This window comes from Protopterus annectens, chromosome 1.part2, assembly GCF_019279795.1.
Source record: "Protopterus annectens isolate FY-2018-M chromosome 1.part2, PAN1.0, whole genome shotgun sequence".
Classification (NCBI taxonomy): domain Eukaryota; kingdom Metazoa; phylum Chordata; order Ceratodontiformes; family Protopteridae; genus Protopterus; species Protopterus annectens.
This window is the reverse complement of record NC_056727.1, coordinates 463,531,365-463,557,926: the sequence shown is the minus strand read 5'-3', so window position 1 is coordinate 463,557,926 and position 26,562 is coordinate 463,531,365. Positions and strand designations below refer to the sequence as shown.

The window sequence follows — 26,562 nt, the reverse complement described above, 5'->3', positions numbered from 1 at the left end:
TGGAACCCTGTAGTATCTGTCTGGCTTAACAGGTGCAGGGGGTAGAGAGTCAGGAGACAGGCCGGACTCTGAAAACACATCTACAATGTCTAGAACACGTGGAATAGCAAGAGGTCTGTGCTGAGGCAGTACAAGAAAGTCTCTGAGCCTTTTCTTAGATTCGGGGTAATCTTGGCTCTCCCAGTGGAAATGCTCCCTCATGGTATGCAGGGTTTCCCCAAAACAATAATCCTCAGGAGAAGCTGAAGGAATAGATTCTTCAGCATCAGAATCCTCATAGGGAGGAAGAGAGTATCCCTGTTCTGAAGAGGAGTCAGAGGAAATGGAAACCTGATCAGAAGAATCATTCTGTCTCTTGCCTAGGCCTCTTATCTGCTCAGTGGCTCCAGACCCATCTGAGGGAATAGTTTCCGAGTGTCCAATACCTAGAGTATCCAGAGGCCTAGTTGTCTCCACATGGGAGTTGGAAGTGGCCTGTGGCTCTGAGGCAGCGGGCATCAGGGGCTGCGAAAGCACCTCACTGAGAACCGGCAAACCGGCGGCTGGCCTAGCGGAGGCCTCGTCGTCGTTTTTGGACCCCGGATGCCTGTATTTTTCATTTTCCTTGCACTTTTTATAAACTCTTGTTGGCTGTTCCGATGGCATTATATAATTAAACCTTTGGCCAAAGTAATGAAAAGCAAAATCGTACCGACACTTAATAGTGCGTTGGTTAAATCTAGCACAAAACCGACAGCTAGCAATGTTGTGGTCAGGGCCTAGCCAAGGAATACAGTAAGAATGAAAATCGTTATGAGGCATTTGCTTCCCACAAGAAATAGAATTGTTAACTTTTTCTGACATCGGACTGGAGCAAGAAAGGTACTTAGCTTTATTGTAGACTTCGGATCTGAAATTCGATTTCGAAAATCTCAGGAGTCTGCCGACCGGCACTTGAGTTGCTTTTGCTTCGGGCACTGCGCGGCAAGAAAGACTGTAGAAAATGGCATCTGCTGCATCTTATACCCCCTGGCGCACTGACGTCAGTGAAGGGCAACAGCAACCGACGCCGGACCAGGACTTTGGAATTCAGGCCGACTGCGGGTAGCCTGCCAGCAGGATAACCCAAATGTAATGACTGCAACAGTGAAACACGAACATCGGCAAAGTAGCGAAAGCGGCCAAGCAGATTCTTTCCCAGGGAAAGAATTTGCTGAAAAGTCGCTTCACTATTTTGCCTTTTCGCGCTTTTCAGTTAGATAAAGACTCATTCGACAACCTGCGTCTGTGACAACATAATAGGGAGCCTTCTAGGGTACATGGCAGGTTGTATTCTGATGGTGCCCCTGGCACACCTACAGCAGCAAATTTCAATGGTACTTGAAAAACAAATAAATACTTTTATCAGTGGGGAAACTAGTATCTCTGTACTGCCGTGCATAACTGAAGTCTCATGAAAGTACAGTTGTGTACACTTACCATAAATGTAAATGTTAGTGTATTCACTGTTGCAGTATCACATTTGGGTTATCTGCTTGCAGTAGCCCTCAGTCGACCTGAAAGTCTTGGGTCCTGTGTCAGTTGCTGTTCCTTCTTCCGTGACGTCAGGTCGCCAGGGGTATAAAACATGCAACTGGCACAATTACATCAGTTTTTCTTGCCCCAGATGTCAGGTGCCCCCTAATGGGAAGCAATTAAATCTATAAAAATAGAAGGGTATACCTCCAACTAAAAAGCAAATACACCAAAAAGCTTTAGAGCATAGTAAAGGAGAGTAGAGGTATAGCCAAAAGTAGTAAGGGGGCCGGAGGGGGGGGGGTAACCAGGACTACAACAATGAATACACTCGAACATCTACATTTCTGGTAAGTGTACACAACTGTACTATGTTCTTCGTGTTTCACTGTTGCAGTCATCACATTTGGGTAGATTCTCAAAGCTAAGGATGGGAGGAGGAAATTAGATAGCATTAGGACCAGCTATAAGGCCCTGTAAGACTGAAGTGGCAAAGCCAGCTCTGGATTTAGAGAAAATTGGCAGACGGTAATGCTTGGGGAAAGTATGTATAGAACTCCAGGTAGCAGCTTCTAGGACGTCCCTGGTAGGGACACCTCTGAGAAAGACTGCAGAGGTAGATGCAGCCCTGGTTGAGTGAGGTCCGATTCCCTGTGGGACAGGTTTTCCATGGGGCTTGTAGCAGAAATGAATGCAATGACCTACCCATTTGGAAATGGTTTGCGTTGAAATAGCCTTCCCCTCTGCCCCTGCAGCAAATGCCACCAGCAGTTCAGATTTCCTTTGAGGCTTAGCCCTGTCCAAGAAGAATCTAAGTTGTCTGTGCACATCTAATGAGTGCAGTATCCGTTCCCCTTTGTTCTGTGGGTTAGGAAAGAAGGTTGGCAAATGAATGGACTGACTGAGGGCCACTCTGGATGCCACCTTGGCATGGAGGGGTTGGACCTGAGGGACATCCTGTCCGCATGAAAGCTTATGAAAGGCTCCACTGCCATAAGGGCCTGTAATTCGGATACCCTTCTTGCTGAAGTGATTGCTAAAAGGAAAGCTGTTTTCCAAGAAAGGAATTTTAAGTCTGCAGTAGCAGCTGGCTCGAAAGTGGGAAGAGTGAGTTTCTCCAATAAAAAGTTAAGGTCCCAGGCTGGAGTTGGAGCTCTTCTGGGTGGTCGTAAATTGTGGGCCCCACTGAGGAACTGCATGAGCAGTGGATGAGAGAAGAGGGGAGGTTCTGTTATGAGCTGAAATGGCTGAAGCGTGAATTTTGGAGGAGAAAGACAGGCCCTTGTGAAGCATCTCAGTTAAGCATTGTAAAATCGGAGGTAAAATGGGCACTGCTGTGCTCATCCCTTGAGATTGGTTCCAGGCACAGAATCAATTTGTCAGCAAAAGATTTTCTAGTACTAGGCCTCATTGCCTCTAAAATGATATCCATCACTGGTTTACTGAGGGGTGGTAAAGGAGAGATTAGGCAAGTAGCCAGGCTGCTAGGTTCAGTGTTTGAAGCTGAGGGTGCAGAATCTGGTTCCCCTGAGACAATAGGGTAGGAGTCTGAGGCAGGTGCCATGGGGCCAACAGTGACACTGCGCAAGAGGGGGTACCAGTGTTGGCGTGGTCAGTCCGGTGCAATCAAAATAGTCCTTGGTCTTGCTTGAGCTTTAGTAGTACTTTGGAGAGCAGAGGAGGAAAGGCATAAACTGATAGCTGAAAGACAGAGCATCCACTTTCCAAGCTCGTTTGTGGGGCGTCCTTGTGCAAAATTTGTCCAATTGATAGTTCTGGGGGGAGGCAAACAGATCTATATTTGGGCTCCCCCACTTGCCAACATGTTGAAAATCCTTTGTTCCAGTTTCCACTCGTGTGGGTCCATGAGGTTCCTGCTTAGTTTGTCTGCCAGTGTACTTGGTTTTCCTGGCAGGAACTGAGCTTGTAGATGCACTTGGTAGCTCAGGGCTGTGTTCCACAATGCCATGGCTAGTCTGCAGAGGGGGTAGGAATGTGTACCCCCCCCCCCCTGCTTATGTACCACATAACAGTGGTGTTGTCAGTCTTTACCATTAACTGTCCTGGAAGAATGTGGTCCTTGAAGGCTGTCAGAATTCTGTACAGCTAACATTTCTTTTTGATTAATATGCAGATGCATTTGACTTGGGTTCCATTTGCTCTGAATGCACTTCCCTGCCAGGTGAACCCCCAGGCATAGTCTGATGCTTCTTTTAGGATTTGGGTGTCAGGGGGATAGTGTGAATGGTAGTCCCTTGTTGGTGGCAGGCCTCTGCCCACCAAAGGAATTCTAGGCGTAGGCAAGGTAGGATAGGAATCATTGCTTCTAGATCCCGCGACTGTTGACAACATAGCCTTTTTAGATACCATTGTAGTTTCCTCATATGCAGTCTTGCATATGGAATTAGAAGAATGCAGGAGGCCATGAACCCCCAAAGCTTGTAGTATTTGCCTTGCAGATAAACAGGGTTTTTGCGGCCACTTATTTGAAGTAGGTTGTCAAATGAATTTGTTTCTCTGGCGTAAGGAAAGCCATCTGGGAAGTTGTATTCAAGCTTGCTCCCAGGAATATAATTTGTTGACAGGGTACCAAGTGTGATTTCTTTTCGTTTATGGTGTACCCCAGACAAGTTAGCACCCTTTGTACAAGGGCAGATGCTTCAAAAGTATGCCCTGGCTTTCTGCCTGAATTAGACAATCTTCCAGGTATGGGTATATTTGAATATTTCTTTGCCTGCAAAATGCAATGGCTGGAGCTAGGCATTTTGTGAATACCCTGGGCGCAGTAGATAAGCCAAAGGACAGCACAGAGAACTGATGGTGCGTGCAGCCTGCTTTGAAGTGTGGGTATCTTCTGCAAGATTCCCCGATTGGGATGTGCAGGTATGCTTCCTTTAAATCTAGTGTTGCCAACCAGGCATCTTTGCCTAGCATAGGGAGCAATTGGTGAAGAGTCAGCATCTTGAATTTTGGAATCACCAAAAAGGTGTTTAGACAGGTCCAGGATAGGATGCCATGAATTGTCTTTTCTGGGTACCAGGAAAAGTCTCTAGTAGAAACCTTGTCCCTTTTTCTCTTCTGGTACCAATTGAATAGCCCCCACGCTTGAGAGAAGATACTTGCTTTTGGGCCTCTGCCCACTGATTTTGGGGTAGATCTGGCCACCCCCATTTGGTGTTGATTAACGTGTGAAAGTGAAATCTCTATCTCTGGAACACTATTTAAAACTCAATTGCATGAACAGCAATCTTTCCCCCCAAAGGGGCAGTCAGTTGAGAAGTGCTTGGCAGTTTTAAAAAGTCACTGAGACAGTTTACCATAGGGGGGAGTTTTATTACTCCCAGATTTGGAAGTGGAGGCTCCCCATTGCTTATGCCTGCACGTAACTGTGAGACTAAAGCCTGGGAGCTCTGCTGGCTCTGGGTTTGGACTGAAGGTCTGGAAGAGGCAGGAAAGGACCAGTTCTTGGAAGGCCAATGCCTACTAAACCTTGGAGGTTGTAAATGTAAAAAAATCTAACAGTTTGCATAGATTTAGTTTTTCTATGTTTTTTCCTCCATTTTTTTTTAAGAACTTCTGTCTTGTTGCCAAACAGGCAGTCCTGGTTTAAGGGAGCATCCAGTAATTTTGCTTTAACATGATCTGGCAAGGATTGCTCCTTAAGCCAAGCATGCCTTCTAAGTATAGACCCAGTTACAGCAGCCCTGCAAGATGCCTCTAATGAATCAAAACCACATTGCAAAGTAGGTTTTCCAACTTGTTCAGCTAAATGCAGTAAATCCTGTAAATCCTTATTTTCAGCACAATCAGGAATTAACATTTTCTGTTTTAGCAATGCAATAATATGCTGCTGATACGTTAACATATGAAACTGGCAGTTTAAGGTCCTAATGGCCAAAGTTGCAGAAGTGTATACCTTCTTACCCCATCTTATCCACTGCCCTGGAGTCTCTATCAGAGGGGGTAGGATTTTTGGGAGTAGTAGCTTTAATGCCCTTGGGTCCCTGTGAAAATCTCTGGACCCGCAGTAGGATTTTTAAAAAGGAACTTGTGTCAGGGACCCTGTAATATCCATCAGGTTTTCTGGGAGCAGGAGGGAGAGAGTCAGGGGCCAAGCTAGATTCCAAAAAGGCATCAACAATGTCTAGTACAGGAAGTATAGCTAAAGGCCTGTGCTGGGGCAGGAGTAAGAAATCTGTAAGCCTCTTTTTAGAATAAGAGAAATCCTGACTTTCCCAACAAAAATGCTCCCTGAGGGTATGCAAGGTTTCACCAAAAGAAAAATCCTCTGGGGGGATGCAGAGGGAATAGAGTCCTCAGCATCAGAATCTGCATAGGTATACAAGGGTAAATCCTGGTCATCAGAGGACATAGAAAATTCAGAATCCAGATCAAAAGTATAAGCAAATTCAGTCCTAGGTCTCTTAGAGGGGGAAGGTTGGCTTCCCCTGATTAAAGTAGTAAGATCTTTAGCCATTCATATTTGTTTTTTAGGCATAGAGGCCTGGCCATGCAGTCTGGGTGTCAGTTTTTTAGGCATGGTTTAAGTTTTAGGCCTTGAAGAAGATGGCGTCGGTTTAATACGCAAGTCAGTAGGCCTGAATACACCCCTCAGAAGCCGGTGCCTGCACAGCGGCTCTGGACCCATCCAAGGTAGAGACATCTGCAGATTCCACAGTTGAAGCATCTTGCGACATAACGGACTCCGAATGGGTCTCAGTAGAGGCCTGCGAATCTGAAGTAGTGGGTATCAGGGGCTGCAAAAGCATCTCACCGAGTACCGGCGAACTGGCGACTGGCTTAGAAGCGTTGGCAGCTTTGGACCTCAGCAGCCTCTGTCTCTGCTTTTTTTCGGAATGTCAGTAGCTACTTTGCTTAACAAAGACATATCTGGATAACTGAACAGAGCACCAAAATATTTAGAAGCGTAAATATACTGACGACGGATAGTTTGCGGTTCAAATAAGGCAAAAAACCACCAGCGAGGAACATTGTGGTCAGGGTCTAGGCAAGGCATACAGTACGAATGAAAATCTTTGAGGTATTTCCTTTCCACAAATAATGCAATTATTTACTTTTGCTGACATCGGTTTAGAGCAAGAAAAAGTTTCCCCAATGGGGTACTTAGCTTTTAGTTGAAGAATTCAGTTCTGAAACTCGAAAACGAAAATTTCAGGAGTTGGCCGACCAGCACTTGCTAACTGCTTCTGCTGCCACATGGCAAGAAAGACTGATGTAATGGCATCGGCTGCATGTTTTATACCCCCGACGACCTGACGTCACAGAAGGGACATCAACCAACACAGGACGCAAGACTTTGTTAATAAAGCCAGCTGAGGGCTACTGCAAGAAGATAACCCAAATGTGATGACTGCAACAGTGAAACATGATCAAGGAAATACTCTTTTGATCCTTGCAAACTACAATGACCCTGACAGACTCCTCAGATGTCAACATTGGGGAACCTTCAAGTTCAGACCTGGGAACACAGAAGGGAAAAAACACACAAGCATCAAGAAAATGGTTCTGGGATTGAAAACCTATTTTTGTGCCATGGAAGGGGGGAGTCCAAGTGCAAATAAGACTATACTACAATCTACTGTGCAGATTAGTTGTGCAAGCCTGGGAAATGGCAGCACAGTGGGGAATATCCCTGAAGGCCACTTAACTATTCAGGATAGAAAGTGACTGCAAAACTTGTGCAGATCCCAACTAGCGGATGTTGCATACAGAAACCTTAGCTGTGATCTGCAGATGGTGTATGCTGGAAATGGACCAGTTTACCTGAAATCTGAACAGGCAGCTGAGACAGTTTTGCTCAAGGTTAGCAACTCCAGGAACCTGGAAGATAGATGCATTTTTGATAAATTAGCAAGGTCCGTTTCACTATGCCTTCCCTCATACCCATGATCCCCAGAGTATTAACACAAATAGAGAAGCCACTGCCTTTGTTTTTTTTTTTTTTTTTTTGCCCAGGCAATACATACTGGAAAAAGAAAACCATAAGTTAATGCTTCAGCAAATTGACCTACTAACACACAGCAAGGGATCCCTCCTACACTCCAATCTGGCCACACTGAGGCGGACAGCCTGGAAGATCTCATACTAAACCCAGGAAGACAAATAGGTTACTAGGGTAGCAGATCTAGACCTTTAAAAGCCTAGTCATATTAATTATCTCCATTTGCTGTTTTTGGGTAGTTTGCAGAACAAATTTATGAACAGAGCGAGTCTGGGATCAACACCAGCTACCCCTGTCCATCAGGGACATGGGTGCAACCCCAGGGGGTGATTTTTTTTTGAGGTGTACAATCCAATTATATAGGTTGCGTTTGAATAGGGTCAATGAGGAGCTCTGGTTTACGTGAATAGGAAGTCTATTCCAGAGAAGTGGCAGTCTCTGGGAGATGCATCCATCTCTCCAGCATGTTCTGTTAATGTCATAAGCTAGGCAGACATCCCTAGAGTGAGTGACTCTTGCGCCAATTGACTTGCAGATGTGCAGCATTTCCATTAGGGCAGGGTTGGAGAATACCCTATAGGTCAGTCATGAGTCACCTCTCAGCAGCCTACAAGATAAAGAGTGACAGGGCTTTCATTCTGTCCACTTGGGGTAAGGTTTGCAGTTCCTGTATTGTTTTGTGAGAAACCTTGGAGGTCTCCAGCTGCTGCAGGTGCCTGGTGGGGTACATACAAAAGGGTGCGTAACACTTAGTGGTCTGATGAGGGTCAAGTACAGTGGAGTTTTAACATCCCTTGACCTGGGTGCTATGCCCTTGCTTATTAGGTGCGCTCACAAAGCATATGCACGAGCTGGAGAAACCACAGATTCCCCACCAGGAGAATCCAGGGCTTCATACATCTACCATACACAGATAGGCTAAAAGCCCTATCCCTCAATCTATCCCTCTACTCAGTTTCATACAGACTCCTCAGAGGTGACCTCTGTCTGGCATACAAGGTGATCATGGACCCCTCCTTGATGGGACTACTGCATATCCACAAGTCGCTCCACTCGAGCAACCCGTATGCGCAGCCTTAACCTGGTCTGTGACATCAACAAGGCTTACTGGCGGGACAGATTTGTGCCCCAGAGACTCCCTCTCCAAGTCAAGTAGAGTACTTCCTTACCCCTTTTTAAGCACAACCTGGATAATTGGATGGGAAACAAATATACCCCTGGGATTCCACCAGTGTCCTTGCTGGACAGGGACATCGGATGCCGACTTGGCTAGGCTTATAAGGGCCTCAGGGCCAATAGCCTAGTAATCTATGATCCTATGATCAATCCTAGACCTATCCTCCCACCCCAGTAACTCTAAATCCTGATTGCGCCACCTCTCATAGATCACAAAAAAGAAGCTCCATAGCCATGGATGTGCACTTTCCTACTGTCTCTGTAGCCAGTCTGGTGGCATCTTGAGACAATGCAGCAAATATCTAAGGTTTGCGCGGGCACGCACACAGAGACTACACAAATAAAATGCTGAGGCTCTTAAGTGCAATCTACCCAAACCTCAAAATACTACCATATGCTTCCCTCAACAACTTCTCAAACACTCCCCAGGAGACACACAGCCACAACTCACAATGTCTTGGCCTCTAAGCCCTCAAGGCAAACTGCCACACAAGCCAAATATACTGGTTATTGAAGACTACTGTGAGACACACTGATGCCCCTTGTCACAAGACTGAGCAAGGAGACAGTCACAGTCATTTGTCTATCAGGAGCAAGGATCTGCCAGATCACACATGTACTCTGGACATTGAACCACAAGTACCAGTATGCGACAGTTCAGTCCAGGTGGGTGTTTATGACCTGAAACGTACCTCCCTGGGCTATGAAGGCAAACATGACTGACCTTTCAGATTGTGTGTCCCAGGCAGGTATGAGCCTTGCATTAAGCAGCATTCCATCTCCTCCAAGAATGACACCACAGTATAAACAAATCATGACTAATTGACTTGGTTACTGGTATTCTAAGGCAGTCCAATATCTGTCAGTTTGAGAGGACATGATAGACCACACCTGTTTGCCAGGGATAGTCTGTACCTGTCCCCACTAGGCTTTCGGATATTGGCCAAAACATCTACCGGTACAGTGCCTTTTTTAGGCAATGCCAGTCTGATAAATCCTCCAACATAGTCAATTCTATGCAAGATAAAACTAGAGGCATTACTGCACAATGCTAGGACTCTCAACAAGAAACTCCTCTCCCTAGAAGCACACCTCACCCTGGTGAGGTACTGGGAGAAGAGAAGGGGTATGACAAGGTAGTGGTCAGTCTGCAGTAGTTTGGTTGTATGCTTCTTTTCCTGAGGAGCTTGGATTACTACTGGACTGCTGCTCATTGAACTGCTTTTTCTCTCAAGCATTCAGAAGAACACAGTCTTATAAAATGATTTCTTTATAGAAAAATAATTTTGGCACAGAGGATTAGGTGGTATACACATTTACAAAAAAAAAGAAAAAAGTCCTGTTTTTTTCTCGTTTCTACACCAATCATCTGCTAGTTGACAAAATAGAAAGGAGATACGATTCTAAGCCAACCATGTCTTGTCAAAAAGACACCTCTGACAAGGTAGTCCTTGATGCATCACTGACAGAACAGTAAGCTTATTTCACTCTGATCACTTATGGCAACTAAGTTTCTGCTCGGTTTGCAATACTATAATACTCCTATTGCATAAAATGGAGCTTTAAAAGAATTGCTCCATTGTGACTGGTGCACTATCCCAGTAAAAATAAACCTTGATGCTGGTACACAGATAATTAGTGGCAAATGTAAAAAAAAGAATAAACATTAAAAACATGCTTATAGCTTCAAAGCTTACCATAAGCATCTTCATCTGGTTCCCCATTGCTTGCAGAGTAATATTCAATCACAGTCCTATAAACGCTGTAGCCCAACTGCGTGTACATATTTACTGCAACTTGATTTGACACTCGTACAAAAAGATCCACAAAAAATCCGCCCTTTCTGCAACAGGAAATAGCAATGCAACAGAAAGAAATTAATCTTTTCCAGTTCTTCTGCAACTAAAAATAACATATGCTGGAAGTACTTATCTACAGTAACAACTTTTCTAAATCTCTTCTCTAGAAAGGGCCACATTTGTCAGCTGTTTACAGTTTAAAAGTTTCCACAGATGAGTAAAATTAAAGTCAATTATTATGCTTAAAATGATGCACAAGCATCTTAACCGTTTTGGGCAACAGATCAAACATACAACGCTAAATATTATCTAGCAAAGCTTTGGGTACTGAACCCAAGAATATTTCTGTACAACTAGAATAGGTTTTATGCCTTTGATGTGTTCGCTTCTCTACTGTCCTCATTTTTCTGTATGGTCATCCCCATCCACAATTATGTGAGGATAGGTAACTGCAATGAATATTCATTCTTTCACACTTTCATTCTCAGATACCAGTTTTATCAAATCCAGCATCACACGTGACAGATGGTACCCATCTTGGCAATCATTCAAGATAAAGCATGGAAACTAATTCTGGACAAAATGTTAGTTATTGCAGGATACAAGCAAGTATGCATAGCACATACATATTTATGGGTAATATGGATGACTGCCAATTCACCCATGGTGCATCTTTATAATAGCAAAATGATTTTTCAGAAATGCAGACACTTTTATACTATGAGTTTGATGCTACATTTCACATATTCATTTAAGTAAGGGATTTTGCTTGCAATAAACAGCTGACCAAATGTCTTTACAGGGGAAAGCAGGCTTAATACAGTGCAGCTCTATGCCTTTCTCTTTCCATGATCCACTTTCCAAGATGTCAGTATAGTTGCAAATACAATATGGCATTATGATCAACTTTCTGCACCAGAAGCAGCAGAGTGCTGAAACTTAATGGGTAAGCAGGGAATTCCCAATCCATGAGGGTTTGCAATCCATGTCTATATCACATTAAGCTAATAATCATGACAGTACCACAATCATTAACAGAGATTTGAGAGAGAGACACAGCTGTGATTCAATCATTGGGCTGGCCCACCACCCATGTAAATGCACTGTAAACAGATTATCAGTGGTCTTGGAAAGGGCATTTCATGTATCACTTTACCAGGCACAAAGCAGATGAAAATGCAAGTATGTGGTGCTTAGGGGTCCGAATAGACAGGCAAGTCAGCAAACAAAGGAGAGTAGCACTGCTGGAATTGAATTTATTATCAAATCTTGGTGAGTATCTTCACAAGGTGATCCTGTTTTTCACAAAATCTCACCAAGACAACACTGATATATAAACTGTATTTTAAATAGCCTATATCATAGACAGAAGTAGGTTAAAGAATAAAAAAATGATAGCTGGGTGCACAAGACCCAGAATAAAAAAAGTGCACAATCCTGGTGAGCACATTGGTGCCAGGACTGGAAAAAATGATGTAGAATCCTCAAGGCACAGAAACATTCCGGCAATGGGGCTAGTCCAGGTTCAAGGGGAGGATGGATGGCTCCCCTGTTGTAGAAGGGAGTAGCAGTCCACAAATATCACAAACTGATAAGCCAAAAAACAGCCATAAGGACAACAGTGTGGACCATTGAGGATAAGAAAGAAATTATGTATTGTTACTATTATGCAAGACCACCAGAATTTCCAGACAGAAGTTACACAAAATAGAAATTAAAAGGAAAAATACTTCCAGAAGAAAAAAACTGTCAGAAGCTCCAAATAAAAATTTGTGTTCAATAATACAACAAATTGATAAAAAAAACATTTTATAGACCAAGAAACCTTATGCCATTTGGAAGAAGTGACGGAGGTAGGGCAAAAATAGAGAACAAAATCTTGAGACTTGAAAGGACACGGGAAAGATATCTGTGGTAAAATATTTATGCAAAGGAGAAAGCCAAATTAAACAGAAAAAAGGCAGCCCCAAAAACACAAGCAAAGGCATCCAGATACGGAAAATTTCACAATAAAAAGTAAGACTGCCAGACTTGGAAATTTTCACAATAAAAAAAAAGAAAACAGTGGACAAGTAGAAAAGATTAGTAATGGAGAAGTTAAAGAAATAGAAACTGAGGTTATGGAATACCTGCAAAGTGAAGGATTTAGTGTAGAAATTTTAACTATCACAGCAGGACAGAGCAATAGATCCCCAAATGAAGAAACCAGTGGAGCAGGAAACATCTGATCAGTTACGACATGAAGATGCTTTGGAGCCTTCTATAGGAAACCAGTACATACATTCAGTTGGAGTTGCACAGGAGGGAAAGAAAGTACAGTTTTGTACCTACCATAAATGTAGATGTTCGAGTGCTTATACAGCTGCAGTCATAACAGATGGGTTCTCCTGCCGTCAGGCGGGTCCTCGGTCGGCCGAATTCCAAAGTCTAGGTCCGGCGTCGGTTGTCGTCGCTTCTTCCCTGACGTCAGTGCGACAGGGGTATAAAAGAACCAGCAGACGCCATTTTCTTCAGTTTTTCTTGCCCCAGATGTCAGGTGCCCCCAGAAGGAAGGCAATACATAAATGTGTAATAATGCAGTGCAATATAATCAAAATACAGTAGTTGCAAGCAAATGCATCATAAAATGAATACCCCAATCAGGTTGTATGAGGGTGTGTTAGCCTATAGGCCTGTCCCAAGAGGGGAAGGAGGGAGGGAAACCTGGACTGCAGCTGTATAAGCACTCTAACATCTACATTTATGGTAGGTACAAAACTGTACTATGTTCATCGTGCATACAGCTGCAGTCATAACAGATGGGTAGAATCCCAAAGCTAAGAAAGGGGTGGTAGGCACTAGGTGGAACTAGGAGGAGCCAAAATGCCCTGCAAGACTGCAGTGGCAAAGCCTGCTCTAGATTTGGAGTATAATGGTAGGTTGTAGTGCTTGGAGAAGGTATGCACAGAACTCCAAGTGGCTGCTTCCAAAATATCCTTGGTAGGAACTCCTCTGAGGAAGGCTGCAGAGGTGGCCGTGGCCCTGGTGGAATGAGATCTAATGCCTGTAGGTACAGTTTTGCCATGAAAGGAATAGCAAAAGCGTATGCAATGGGCTATCCATTTTGAGATTGTCTGTTTGGAAATTGGCTTTCCTTGAGCTCCTACCGCATAGGCCACAAAGAGCTGTTCTGATTTTCTGAAAGGCTTTGTTCTGTCCAAATAATAACGCAGTTGTCTGTGGATGTCCAAGGAATGTAGTAATCTCTCCCCTTTGTTTTGAGGATTAGGATAAAAAGTAGGTAAATGTATGGCCTGATTTAAAGCTACCCTGGATACCACTTTAGGCATAAAGGACGGGTTGGTTCGTAAGGAAACTCTGTCCTGATGGAGGATGATAAAAGGCTGGACAGCCATGAGAGCCTGTAGTTCTGAAACTCTACGGGCTGAGGTGATGGCCAGAAGGAAAGCTGTTTTCCAGGACAAATATTGCAAATCTGATGAGGCAGCTGGCTCAAAGGGAGGCAAGGTCAGTTTTTCCAGAATGAAATTAAGATCCCAAACAGGTATTGGTTGTTTCCTTGGAGGTCTTAAATTCTTAGCCCCTCTGAGGAACTGTCTTAAGAGAGGGTGAGAGAATAAAGGTGGATCAGTGTTGTATTCTGCAGAAATGGCTGAGGCATGGATTTTGATGGAGGAGAAAAAGTCCACTGCTTGGCAGTTCAGCCAAATATTGTAGTATTTGAGGTAAATTCAGTTTTCCAGGATCCTGGCCCTTTTTCTCATTCCAGACACAAAAACGTTTCCATTTTGCGGAGTAAGCTTTTCTAGTTGATGGCCTTCTGGCCTCCAAAATGACATCCTGCACCTCCTTGGAGAGTAGGGCCTGTTGTGATGCTAAGGAATCTTCCATGCGGCTAGATTGAGTGTTAGCTGGCTGTGAAGAGTTTTGAAGCTGTGCAGAGTCAGAAGAGGCATTAGAGGCAGGGTCCATGGTAGGGAATGCATCAGGCTCCTCAGGAGTGGGTACCAGTGTTGCCTTGGCCAGTCCGGAGCAATGAGAATCATCTTTGGTCTGTCTGCTCTGGTCTTCAATAGTACTTTGGGCAGCAGAGGAAGAGGTGGGAAGGCATAAACGGTCACTGATGTCCAACTGAAAGAGAGTGTCCACTCTCCAGGCCTTTGGATGGAAGATCCTTGAGCAGAATTTTGTCAATTGATGATTTTTGTGGGAGGCAAAGAGATCTATGTCTGGCCTTCCCCATTCTTGGATTATCTCTGTAAAAACATTTGGATGCAATTTCCATTCGTGTGGATCTGTCATTCCTGCTTAGGTTGTCTGCCAGCGTGTTTTCCTTGCCTGGCAAGTACTGTGCTTGTAGTTCCATTTGTAAGTCCATGGCCATGTTCCAAAGTGACATGGCCAGTCTGCATAGGGGATAAGAATGTGTTCCTCCCAGTTTGTTTATGTACCACATAACTGTGGTGTTGTCCATTCTTATCAATAGTTGACCTGGTTGTAGAAGGTCCTTGAAAGCTATAATAGCATTTCTTACTGCTAGCATTTCTTTTTGATGATGTGAAGGTGCTTTTCTTTTTGGGACCATTTGCCCTGAATGCACCGATCTGTCATGTGCGCCCCCCAGGCGTAGTCCGAGGCGTCTGTTGTGATGACTTGATTTGCTTGAGGCTTGCTGAATGGAAGACCTGTGTTTGACATGCTTGAGCCCACCACAGAAATTCCTTTTGCAGACATGGAATTAGTGGTATCATTGTTTCCAAACTGTGGCTGTGTTGAGACCATGTTTTTCAGGTACCATTGTAGTTTTCCTCATATGCAGCTTTGCACATGGGATTAGCAAGATGCCATGAATCCCAGAGCCTGCAGGATTTTCCTTGCAGTCAGCCTGGTGCAATTTGCTAGTGTTCTGAAGTATTGAATTAGTTGCCCCTGCTTCTCTGGCGTGCGGTAGGCCATCTGGGTGTTTGTGTCCAAATTGGCACCCAGGAAAATTATCTTCCGAGAGGGTATTAGCCTTGATTTCTTTTTGTTGACTGTGTATCCCAGAGAGTTCAACATTATTACATAAGCCAGATGTTTCAGAAGAATGTGCTTGCTGTCCGCTTGGATCAGGCAGTCGTCCAAATAGGGGTATATTTGTATTCCTTGAAGTCTGCAGTAGGCAATTACTGATGCCAGGCATTTCGTGAATACTCTGGGTGCAGTAGATAAGCCAAAGAGCAATGCAGAGAATTGATAATGGGTTGAACCTGCAAGAAATCTGAGGTACCTTCTGCAATTTTGTCTGATTGGGACATGCAGGTATGCCTCCTTGAGGTCCAATCTTACCAGCCAAGACTCCTTGCCCAGCATGGGAAGAAGTTGCTGTAGGGTGAGCATCTTGAATTTTGGTACGAGTAGAAATGTGTTTAGGATGGATAGGTCCAAAATAGGTCTCCAATCTTTTCCCTTCCTTGGCACCAGAAATAGCCTGGAATAAAAACCTTGACTTTGTTCATGCGTAGGTACCTCTTGAATAGCTTTCATGTTTATGAGATCTGTAATTTGCCTTTGTGCCTCTGCCCTTTGATTGTGTGGCAGGTTTGGCATGCCTCTCATTTTTGGAAGGGTGTGAAAATGGAATATGTAGCCTCTGTTTACAATGTCCAGGATCCATTTGTCCTTTGTGACAATATGCCAATTTTTTGAAAATAATGCCAGCTTTCCTCCTAAGGGGGCTGCCATTTGAGACTTGATTGGCATGCAAAGGGGAAAGTCATTGGGTTTGCTTTCTGAAAGATTGCGAGTTATCCTCACCACCTCTGTGTAGGAGCTTGCCATTGTCTGCCTCTAAACGATCCTTGGGATTGTCCTCTGCCCCTCGGGCGCCTGTATCTGCCTCTTTGGGGTCTGTCCATAGCAGGAAAGGACCAGTTTTTGGAAGGCCAATTTCTTCTAAAACGTGGGGGTTGTACCTGTAGAAATTCTTTCACAGTTTGCATTGATTTAGCCTTTTCCTCCATTTTCCTCAACACCTCCTCAGCATTAGCACCAAATAGTACATCCTTTTGAAGAGGGGCGTCTAGTAATTTAGCCTTGACATGATCAGGTAAGGCTTGTTCCTTGAGCCAGGTATGCCTACGTATGACTGATCCTGTAACAGCAGCTCTACATGAGGCCTCTAGAGCATCAAAACCACACTGTAAGGTATGCTTACCCACTTGTTCTGCACTATGCATCAAATCCTGCAACTCCTTCAAGTCTGGTTGTTCAGGTTGTGACATTTTACTTTTCAATTGTGATAACAAAAACTGTTGGTATTTTAGCATATGAAACTGACAGTTTAAGGCCCTCATGGATAAGGTAGCAGAGGTATATACCTTTTTTCCCCACCTTTCTAAGGATCTGGAGTCTCTCTCGGAAGGTAATGGATTTTTAGCAATGGAGGCCTTAACTCCCTTGGGGCCCTATGAGATGGTTTCTGGGTCAGCAGCATGGCTTTTGTATAGAAATTGGTGTGAGTCAGGAACCCTGTAGTACCTGTCAGGCTTAACTGGAGCTGGAGGTAGAGAGTCCGGGTTAAGGCAGGCCTCCGAGTAAACATCATCTAGGATTGTCCAAGACAGGAGGTATTAGCCAGAGGCCTGTGCTGAGGTAGCAAGAGAAATTCCCTGAGCCTTTTCTTGGAATCAGAATAATCTTGGCCTTCCCAGTGGAAGTGTTCCCTTAAGGTATGCAAAGTTTCCCCAAATGAGTAATCCTCTGGGGGGGGGGGGGGAGAACAGAAGGGATGGACTCCTCCGCATCAGAGTCTTCAAAAGGGGAGTAAGAATGTTCCTGATCAGAGTGCTCTGAAATAATGGAGCCCTGATCAGAGGAGGGAGAATCTTCCTCCAGTCTGGGCCTTCTGTCCGGTGGGGGCTGAGAACCTCTGATAAGAGTAATTAAATCCTCAGCCATTTTAAGCATCTGTTTCTTAGGCATGGGGTCTGGAGATGGGCCCTGTGTAGCTGGTCTCTTAGAGTGCATGGTTGCTTTAGACTTTGTGAAAGCCTTGATGGAGAAAGAGGAAGGTCTGAAGACACCTTGAGTGGAGGTGGACCTGTCCACATTCTGAGTTTCAACGCCAAGAGTGGCTTCAGTATCTGTAGTCGGTGTGTGGGCAGAGGAGCCTGCGACCTCGGGCACAGGAGACACCGCCAAAGAAGTGTCGTCGGTAGTCAGGGGCTGCGTAGGCGCCTCGCTGAGAACCGGGCCACGCGTAGTCGGCTTTGGCGTGGTGTCAGTAGAGGCCGCGGACCTCGTGTGTCGGTTCTTGTCTTTGCGTTTTTTTTAGACATAACCGGAGTCAGAGTATCCGACGACATAGTATAGTTAAATGCTTTCCCAAAATAATGCTGGGTGAACTTCGCCCGACGCTTAATAGTGCGTTTGTGGAATGTAGCACAAAAGCGACAGACCGAGACGTCGTGGTCTGGGCCTAAACAAGGTATACAGAGGGAATGGAAATCCTTATGCGGTAATTGCTTCCCACAAAAAATACAATTAACTTTGTCTGACATCGGTCTGAGGCAAGAAAAGTTTCCCCAACGGGGTACTTGGCTTTTAAGAAGACTTTGGTTTCCAAATTTTCGTAATCTCAGGAGCTGGCCGACCGGTACTTGCGAACTGCTTCTGCTTCGGGCACCGCGCAGCAAGAAAGACTGAAGAAAATGGCATCTGCTGGTTCTTTTATACCCATCGCATTGACGCCAGGGAAGAAGCGACGACAACAGACGCCGGACCTAGACTTTGGAATTCGGCCGACAGAGGACCCGCCTGATGGCAGGAGAACCCATCTGTTATGACTGCAGCTGTATGCACGATGAACATCAGGAAACTGTGGCAACTCTGACGCAGATGATGTAGAGTGACAGGCCAGTGAGTTGCCATATGAAAAAGCAATGGATGACAGGATGAAACTGCAGATAATGTGGCACAGGAAGAGGCTCTGGAACTTTCTGTAGAATGCCCGCAGGAAACTGAAAGGATGTTCCCTCAGTTTAGAAGAAAATGATCTAAGAGAAGAGTTGCTTGATTTAATACAGGTGGACAGACATTTTAAAGATCAATGAAAGAAAGACTACAGAAAGTCAATAAAACCACAAAAAAAAGTTAGAAGTTTGACAAAACAAATGAACACAGTAATTAGGACTGTCCATAGAGATTTATGCGATATAACAGAAGTAAATAGGATGCATTACTGTGCAGCAAAATTAATAAAGTCTTCCCACAAAAACGCAGGATAGTCAAGGGGAGAAATCAAATGTCACCATGGAAGTACTGAATACAGAAAACTATAAAGCAATTAAGGCAAGAAGTGTCACTGTTAAAAGAGTAAAGAGGAGGAAAGAGAACAAATATATTCAAAGATAGATGGGATAAAAACAATGTGCAGTATCAGAACAGATCAGGATCCATCATGCACTGTCGCAAATAAACTAAAAATTATCAGCACAGGCAAAAAAAAAAATTAAGACGATATGCAGATAAGCAATTTATTGGTGACCCAAAATAGTTTGAGAGAGAACTGGGAAACAAGGCAAAAGGAATTGAAACACAGGCAAAAAAATATATATACATTTTTGGGAAATGCCTATGAAAATCCTGTGCAGCAAAGATGCTAAATGGGTAGAAGTAAAAGAAAGTAGTAGTAGTTCAGATGTACAGGATATGAAATGGGATGAAGTAAAGGCCATAAAGATTGAAACAACGTTAAAAAAGTTCCTAATTGGAAAACCCCAGGCTCAGATGCAGTATTTAAGTTCTGACTAAAAGTATTAACATCTTTACATGAAGATTTAGCTACGATTAAGAACTAATTTATGTGCGCATACCAAATAATCACCAGCTTGGTTAACAGGAAAAACAATACTCAATGGGCAGTGCAGTGGTGCAGCAGTCAGCACGGTCACCTCACAAGCAAGAGGTTTCTCCGGTTCTATTCTCGGATGGGGTGCCTTCTGTGCAGAGTCTGCACATCCTTCCTCCATTCGCATGGGTTTCCTCTGGGTGCTCCACTTTCCTCCCACATTCCAAAAGACATGCGTCCAGAGCGTTTCTCCCCGTACCTCTGCTGAAAATGGGCTCTGTCTCAGTGACTTTCCCGGTAAACAAATGTTAAATAACTTGCCTTACGACGACATATAAACTATACACCAGAATCAATACCGACAGAGTTTATATAGTCCTTTAGAAAAAACTCAATTACAGCAACAGAACAAAAGGATAATAAACAAAAGACAAAGGATCATTTGTTAAAGTTATAATGGAGAAATGTAAAAAGGAGAAGAATTTAAGTAAGGCATGGCTAGACTACAAAAAAAGCATTTGATAGCCCACATTCACAGATAAAAAAAAAGTGCTTAAAAATGTACAAGATACACCCTACCCTCATGGATTACATGAAAGCAACCATGAAACCGTGGCAAACCATTTTGCAGTTAAGCCATGATAAAGGACAAATTATTCCAGGGATAAAAATTCAAAGGGGGACATCCCAGGGTGACACTGTCACTGCTGCTCTTTTGTGCTGCCCTTAATACATTAAGCTGTCTACTTAACAGAATTAGGTTCATGGCTACAATTTGGCTCCCAGAAAACAACGTATAAAGACTGCGTTTTGTAGAGGATTTAAAACTGTACAGTTCATCAGATGAGGTACTGAAAGCACAACTACAAGTGGTCAAAATTTTTTCAGATGATACAAGAATGTCATTTATCCTTGATAAATGTGCAAAAGCAACCTCTAAAGCAGGAAAGCTGCAGCACAAGGAAAACATCAGTTTGGGACAGGAATGTGATATAAAAGAACTTCAGCAAGAGGGAGTGTACAAATACTTGGGAAATGATGAAGTATCAACAATAAAAACATGAAAAATGCGAATAAAACTTAGCAAGGAATATTTTAAAAGACTTGGACAAAATTAGAAAAAATGATGAATATTTTAGAAGACTTGAATTAATCCTGAAAACAGCACTGCCATCTAGGATAAAGTCTAAGCTATAAACCACTTTGCTCTTCCTGTCCTAACTTGCAGTTTTGGTGTGATTGATTGGCCCCAAAAGATGTTTGATAAGTTGGACAGGAAAACAAGGATGCTTCATGCTCAAACGATTTATAACACTCGGTGTGTACCAACCAAGACTATAATTTCCCTGTTCTGAAGGAGGTATGGGCCTCCTAGAAACTAATTATGTACAGATCTGCAGTTGTGGGACTGCATACCTGCTGACCTCACAAGACCAAAGAGTGAAAGTTTTGAAACCAGGAGAAGTCTAAGAGGACTTCCCTGCTTGGTTTAGCAGAAGCATATCAGCATCAAGCAGGAATGGAAATCAAACCAGAAGTAGATAAAAATCAGGCAACAACTTAATGTGCCAAAAAACAAAAGAAAGAACAACCTCATGTTGATCGAATGTAGGAAAGGTTAAGGACAGGTAAATTTAAACTGAAAGACAAAAGGTTAATATTGGCAGCCCAAGACAATGGACTACAAAGTCCATTGAACGTGGGAGAAACTGAAATGTGGGTTTTGTAAAACAATCACACATCTTGTTGCTTGCTATGACACTAATAGCAGATGGGCTGAAAACTGAAACGAGTAATAAATGTGGCAAGACTGTTGCACTGGGGATTGTGCAAACATAATATTAAAGTAGCTGAAAAACACTACAAACATGAGCCACAAAGCATTATTGTCAGAAAAATATGTATTAATGTGTGTATGCTTAATGCTAATTAGAAACTAAATAAGTTAACACATTTTTCATTCTATTTTATGTACAGTTGAGTTTCATATGAGACTGAAAAGATGCTTTTTGAAACTGCAGTGTGCTTTCTGAAACTTGCAAGATGCTCTCTGACCTAGTAATTGCAAGCACATCAATATTCATGTTTATGCCTTTTGGAAATGTACTTGAGAAGCAGGTAATTATCTGCTAGGTCAGGAAGAAATGAATGAACAATGCTATATTCTGTAAATGTAATGATTTTAAACAATCAGCTCTGTTTGAAGTATGAGAACCTGCACAGCTGCAAAAGTTAGAGGTAACAAAGGACTGTTACAGAAATGAACTACAATCTATACTTGCTTTGTGCTCGAATTAGCCATAGTACCTTGAATGCTAACATTGCATATATCTAACCGGTGGTAGCCAAGGCCACGTTATTTTTCTTAGGAAGTTTCTCACAAAAATTGATGGTACCAGCAGAATATTGTAAAAACAATCACTGTGAAGTAATGATGACAGAACTTGTGATTCACTACTTCAGCTTGGTAGGCAATGTCTTATTAGAAAATGTATAAAAATACTTGCATTTCCTGATTCGAGTTAGACAAACTCTGTATTAGCACGTTTTTGTCTCCTTGCTGCAAGATTAAAGTGCCTTAACCTGAACCTACCGTGTTTTGATCACTTTTAAAGTATATTTTTCCTTTGACAGTTTTGGTCCTTTGGACCAGAAAGTACCTCTCACTCTAGGCTCAGGTCAGAATTGGGCCCAGTGGCATGTACCCATATGGAGAAGTGGCCACATCGGCTCTGTCTTGAAAGACCTCTGACTGAATTGTCGTTTGAAAGAGGCCAGCCACTGATTCTGATCTGGGATTGGAGGACGAGTCAATGTTCCGGTGGATCAACACACGGAGGGTCAGGTAAGGAGGAATTTTCCTTTTTTCTGTTTTGGATCAGGGACTTGTTACAGTATTGTAATGTCAGGAGATTTGCATGTGCAGATCAGGGACAAAAAGATTGCTGTCTTGTCATAGATCAGGGAAACAGAATAGGTAGGCAGTTATTCTAGATAAACTGTGAAAAGGTGTAAAATCATGGTACCACGTGATAAGGGTTACGTAACAATTTCTAACTTAGCTAAGGCAACATGGGAAATCAGTGCACGAAAAGTTCCGAGACCCGCCCCTAACCGAAGACGCGAAATATATGCAATTACAGCGTGCCGATAATGTTAAGTATTATACAAAATGGGTTGATAAATACAAATTTGATGGTAATTTAGATAAACCTTCACTTATTAAACTTGTTAGACAGCTTAAAACAGACGTCAGCTGAAAAAGCAACGACAATTAGGAGTCCCTCAGGCGTACAGGTGGCTTGAGGAAGCAAACCGCAGGGAACAAAAGATTAAAAATTCAAAAGCAATGTTCTTAGATAAAGAAATAACTTGGTAATAGCAACAGTCCCTCCTCTTCCCCCTCCGCTTCCCTTACCAGAATATGAAGAGAGTAGAAAAGCTGATCCACCTCCGCTATACCCAGCTGTTCCTGCAAAATCAAAACAGTTTGTCAGAGATCCTATCGAGACCAGGTCTCGAACACACAACTTGAGAGGGGATATTGAATTATATGAAATAAAAATTCACAAGCCATGGGTGAGGAAGAGATATGTCCACTCATAGAAGTACAAAATCTGCAGGCAGGACAGGATCCAACTCTTCTAGTATATAGACCGTGGACACCGAAAGACATCCGGAAAGCCACAGAGGGAATTCCCCATCCAAAAGTTAATTTTAAGAAATTCTTAGAAGACTTACACAAGGCATGAGGTTAAGTTACCATTTGAATGGAGAAGCAGAGAAAGTTGTAGGTCCAGATTGGCACATGATCAGTGGCAACTGGAATCCCCGTGACGCAGAGCTTAGACCACTCCCACATAGTAACGCAGAACTGGACAACAGAGTGAAAGGTCCGACAGAGCAAATCTCTGAGAAATGGAAGCCTAGGGCTGACTGGACTTGCATTAATCAATGCATACAAGAAGGTGAAACTGTTGACAGATATTATGCCAGATTATTACAATGTTTTAATAACCATTGTGGAATGCAGATACCTGAAGATCAAACACATGATTCCCCATATGAGCAACAGCTAAAGAATGCATTTTTAAAAGGTAGTATTGCGACCATTTGCAGCTTTATTACAAAGCACATGGTAGATCGTACAAGTAGATTGCAGTCATTACTTGCATATGCAAGACATGCCGAAAGGCATTTTAATAGCAAAAAGAAAACTAAAGTATTTGCAGTAGAAGATGGATCAGAAGTCTTTGTAGTACAAACTGGGAAGAAGGGTAAGAAAAATACCCAGAGAAACAATCTGATAAGCGATCAGAAGACTTGAAGAAAGAAAGAAAAGGTGTGAATGTTTCAAATGCGGGGAAAAGGGACATTTAGCAAGGGATTGCAGGCAAAATAAAAAGGTAACCACAGAAGACAAGGAGGGTGAGGAATAACTATAGGACAGTCAAGAATCACTGGATAGGAATAAACAAGAAAAGACAAATGCAAATGTGATAGAAAGGGTAGAGGATGTGACAGAAGAAATAGAGGATGTACATGAATTCATAGATAATGAAGAAAATGAAATTTTGGACTTTGCCAAGTAGAGCTCTAAGCTCAATAATGCTGACACAAAACTGGAAATTACACTTCTGGTAGAGGGGAGGGAAGTCAAATTCCTGTGCAACTCAGGGGCTTCACGGACCCTGATGCATCCTTCCAAACCGCCAGAAAATTCAGAATCACTGGACTACATATTAGTGAAAGCAGCTAATGGACAGCTGTATTGGGAGCCACTCTCCCACAACATAGCAATAACTGACCCAGTTTCAGGGATGACCCAGAAAAGAAAATTGTTTCTGCAAAATGCCCAGTGAATCTCTTGGGCAGAGACCCAATGCAGATATTTGGCATAGCATAGTTCCAACTATGCAGGGTATGGAAGCACAGCGACAAATGGATACTTTCGTAGTGTGACCGGAGGGTGAAACATTTTATTGGTACAGCCAGGACTTAGTTACGACTGGTCCAGGGGCAGTAACCGAAGAACTGATGAATGTAGCCATCAGTAAATCCCCCTCCCTTGACACTGATAAACAGCATTTGTTGCATTGCACTCTATATTACTGTAACAGACCAGGACCTGATAAAGAATATGAGCAAGAACTGTTTAGAAACCATGCTAATAGGTTAGTATTACGAAATTTGTACTGGGACACAGAAGAAAACAGTGTAGTAAGCTGTTCATTGCCCCAGGAATTCCTAGCACTTTACAAATCTAATCGATTACCACATGTAAGTTTAACTAAAGATAGAATTTTGAAGTGGGCAGACCTAGGAGAAAAAGTCACAAGGTGGAAAAAACAGAGTTAGAACTCTCTGAACAAGGAGTACAAAAGCAAAAATTAAATTGGATAACACACACACCCAGCTCTGCACTCACAGGCAAGTGAGGATAGCTGAGTAGCACTCTTACTAGAGGAAGAGGAAAAAGCCTTACGAGACATACCAGAGACACTCTGGTCAACAGGGAAATCAGATGTAGGACTTATTCGTACAGCAGGACCAGTTACTATCATGCCAAAATCAGCATTTAGATCTCAAAAGAGACAGTATCCCTTAAGAAAGGACGCAGAAATAGGAATCAAACCTATAATAGCAGCCTTACTTAAGGAAGGAGTCTTAATAGAATCTCCTGATTCACCATGTAATACACCCTTATTTCCTGTTAGGAAAACAAACAGAGAATGGCGTATGGTCCAAAATTTACAAGCTGTAAATGACGCAGTTATACCCAGGGCACCTACGTTGCCAGATCCACACACTTTATTGAATGATTTGAAACCTCAACAAAAGTATTTTTCTGTGGTAGATATAAGCAATGCATTTTTCTCAATACCGATACACCCAGACAGCCAACATTGGTTTGCATTTACATTTCATGGGAAACGGTATACATATACGAGACTACCACAGGGATATTGTGAAAGTCCAACAATATTCGCACAAGAAATAGCAAGTAACCTGGCGGGATTTATCCCACCGAAAGGCAGTCAGATTTTACTTTATGTAGACTACATTCTGCTGGCAGCCCCCACCCAGCAAGAATGCAGAGGGAATACCATAGCATTATTACAATTTTTAGCCATTCAAGGACACAAGGTAAACAAAAACAAACTGCAACTTTGGAAAAAACAGGTCAAATATCTGGGATATGTAATATCCAAAGAAGGCAGAATATTAGATGAAGACAGAAAAACAGCAATATTACAAGCACCTAAACCAACTACCAAGAAGGAAATGAAGTCCTTCCTGGGTACTACTAACTTTTGTCGGAGTTGGATTCCAAACTATGCCTTGGAATCTGCTCCACCGACTAACTTGATATACAAAAAGCAGATGGCAGCACAAGATTTATTACAGTGGACAACAGAAACAGAATCAGCTTTCTGCAAACTGAAACAACTGATAGCTTCTTCCTTAGTTTTAGGATTACCAAACTATCATAAGTGATTTTTCCAAACTGTAGACTGTAAGCAAGGTTATATGACATCAGCATTAACACAACAGCATGGGGACAAAACGCCCCATAGCTTACTATTCATCACAGCTAGACCCAGTGGCACGATCCTTGCCTCACTGTGTACAAGCAGCAGTCGCAGCTGCAATGGCAGTGCAGGCTTCAGCCTCAGTAGTATTGTTCCACCCTCTCACACTGAGCGCCTCATGCAGTCGCGATTATTTTACTGCAAGAAAAAGTAGCATAGATTTCTCCTGCTAGACAACTTTCCTGTATGACTACACTGTTGAGTCAACCTCATATGACAATTGAACGATGCACAACTTTGAATCCGCCAACCTTGCTCCCAACCCCTGCAGATGGCAAACCACACTGCTGCCTGCAGGAAATTGAGCAAAAGACACTACCTAGAAAAGACCTTACAGATGTTCCCTCGGATGATGCCGAGGTGACATACTATGTGGACGGCTCGTGCAGGAGGGGGTCTTGCAGGACAGAATCTAGTGGGGTATGCAGCAGTTTCTGATAGAGATTTTAAAAGCAAAGTCTTTACCACACAACATATCTGCACAAGCAGCAGAATTGATTGCCTTGACAAGGGCATGTACCTTAGCAAAAGGTAAGAAAGTAAACATTTTTACTGACAGTCAGTATGCTTTTTCTACTGTACATGTTTTTGCGCAGCAGTGGAAAAAGAGGAATGATAACATCTACTGGTAAACCAATTAACCATGCGCAATTTATTTTAGACTTGTTGGACTCTATTCAGTTACCTCAGAAAGTAGCTATTTGCAAA

General features: G+C 43.0%; 1 protein-coding gene across 1 annotated transcript in view; it reads right to left on the bottom strand.

Moving 5' to 3' along the window:
* The window catches only part of NAA20 (N-alpha-acetyltransferase 20, NatB catalytic subunit), a gene marked incomplete at its 5' end in the record, with an annotated part of 93,813 nt that overhangs the window by 32,019 nt on the left and 35,232 nt on the right, over nt 1–26,562 (bottom strand). The window contains one exon of the mRNA XM_044060156.1: nt 10,330–10,475. Coding sequence (XP_043916091.1) covers nt 10,330–10,475 — 146 coding nt within the window. The remainder of the gene's footprint in view (nt 1–10,329; nt 10,476–26,562) is intronic.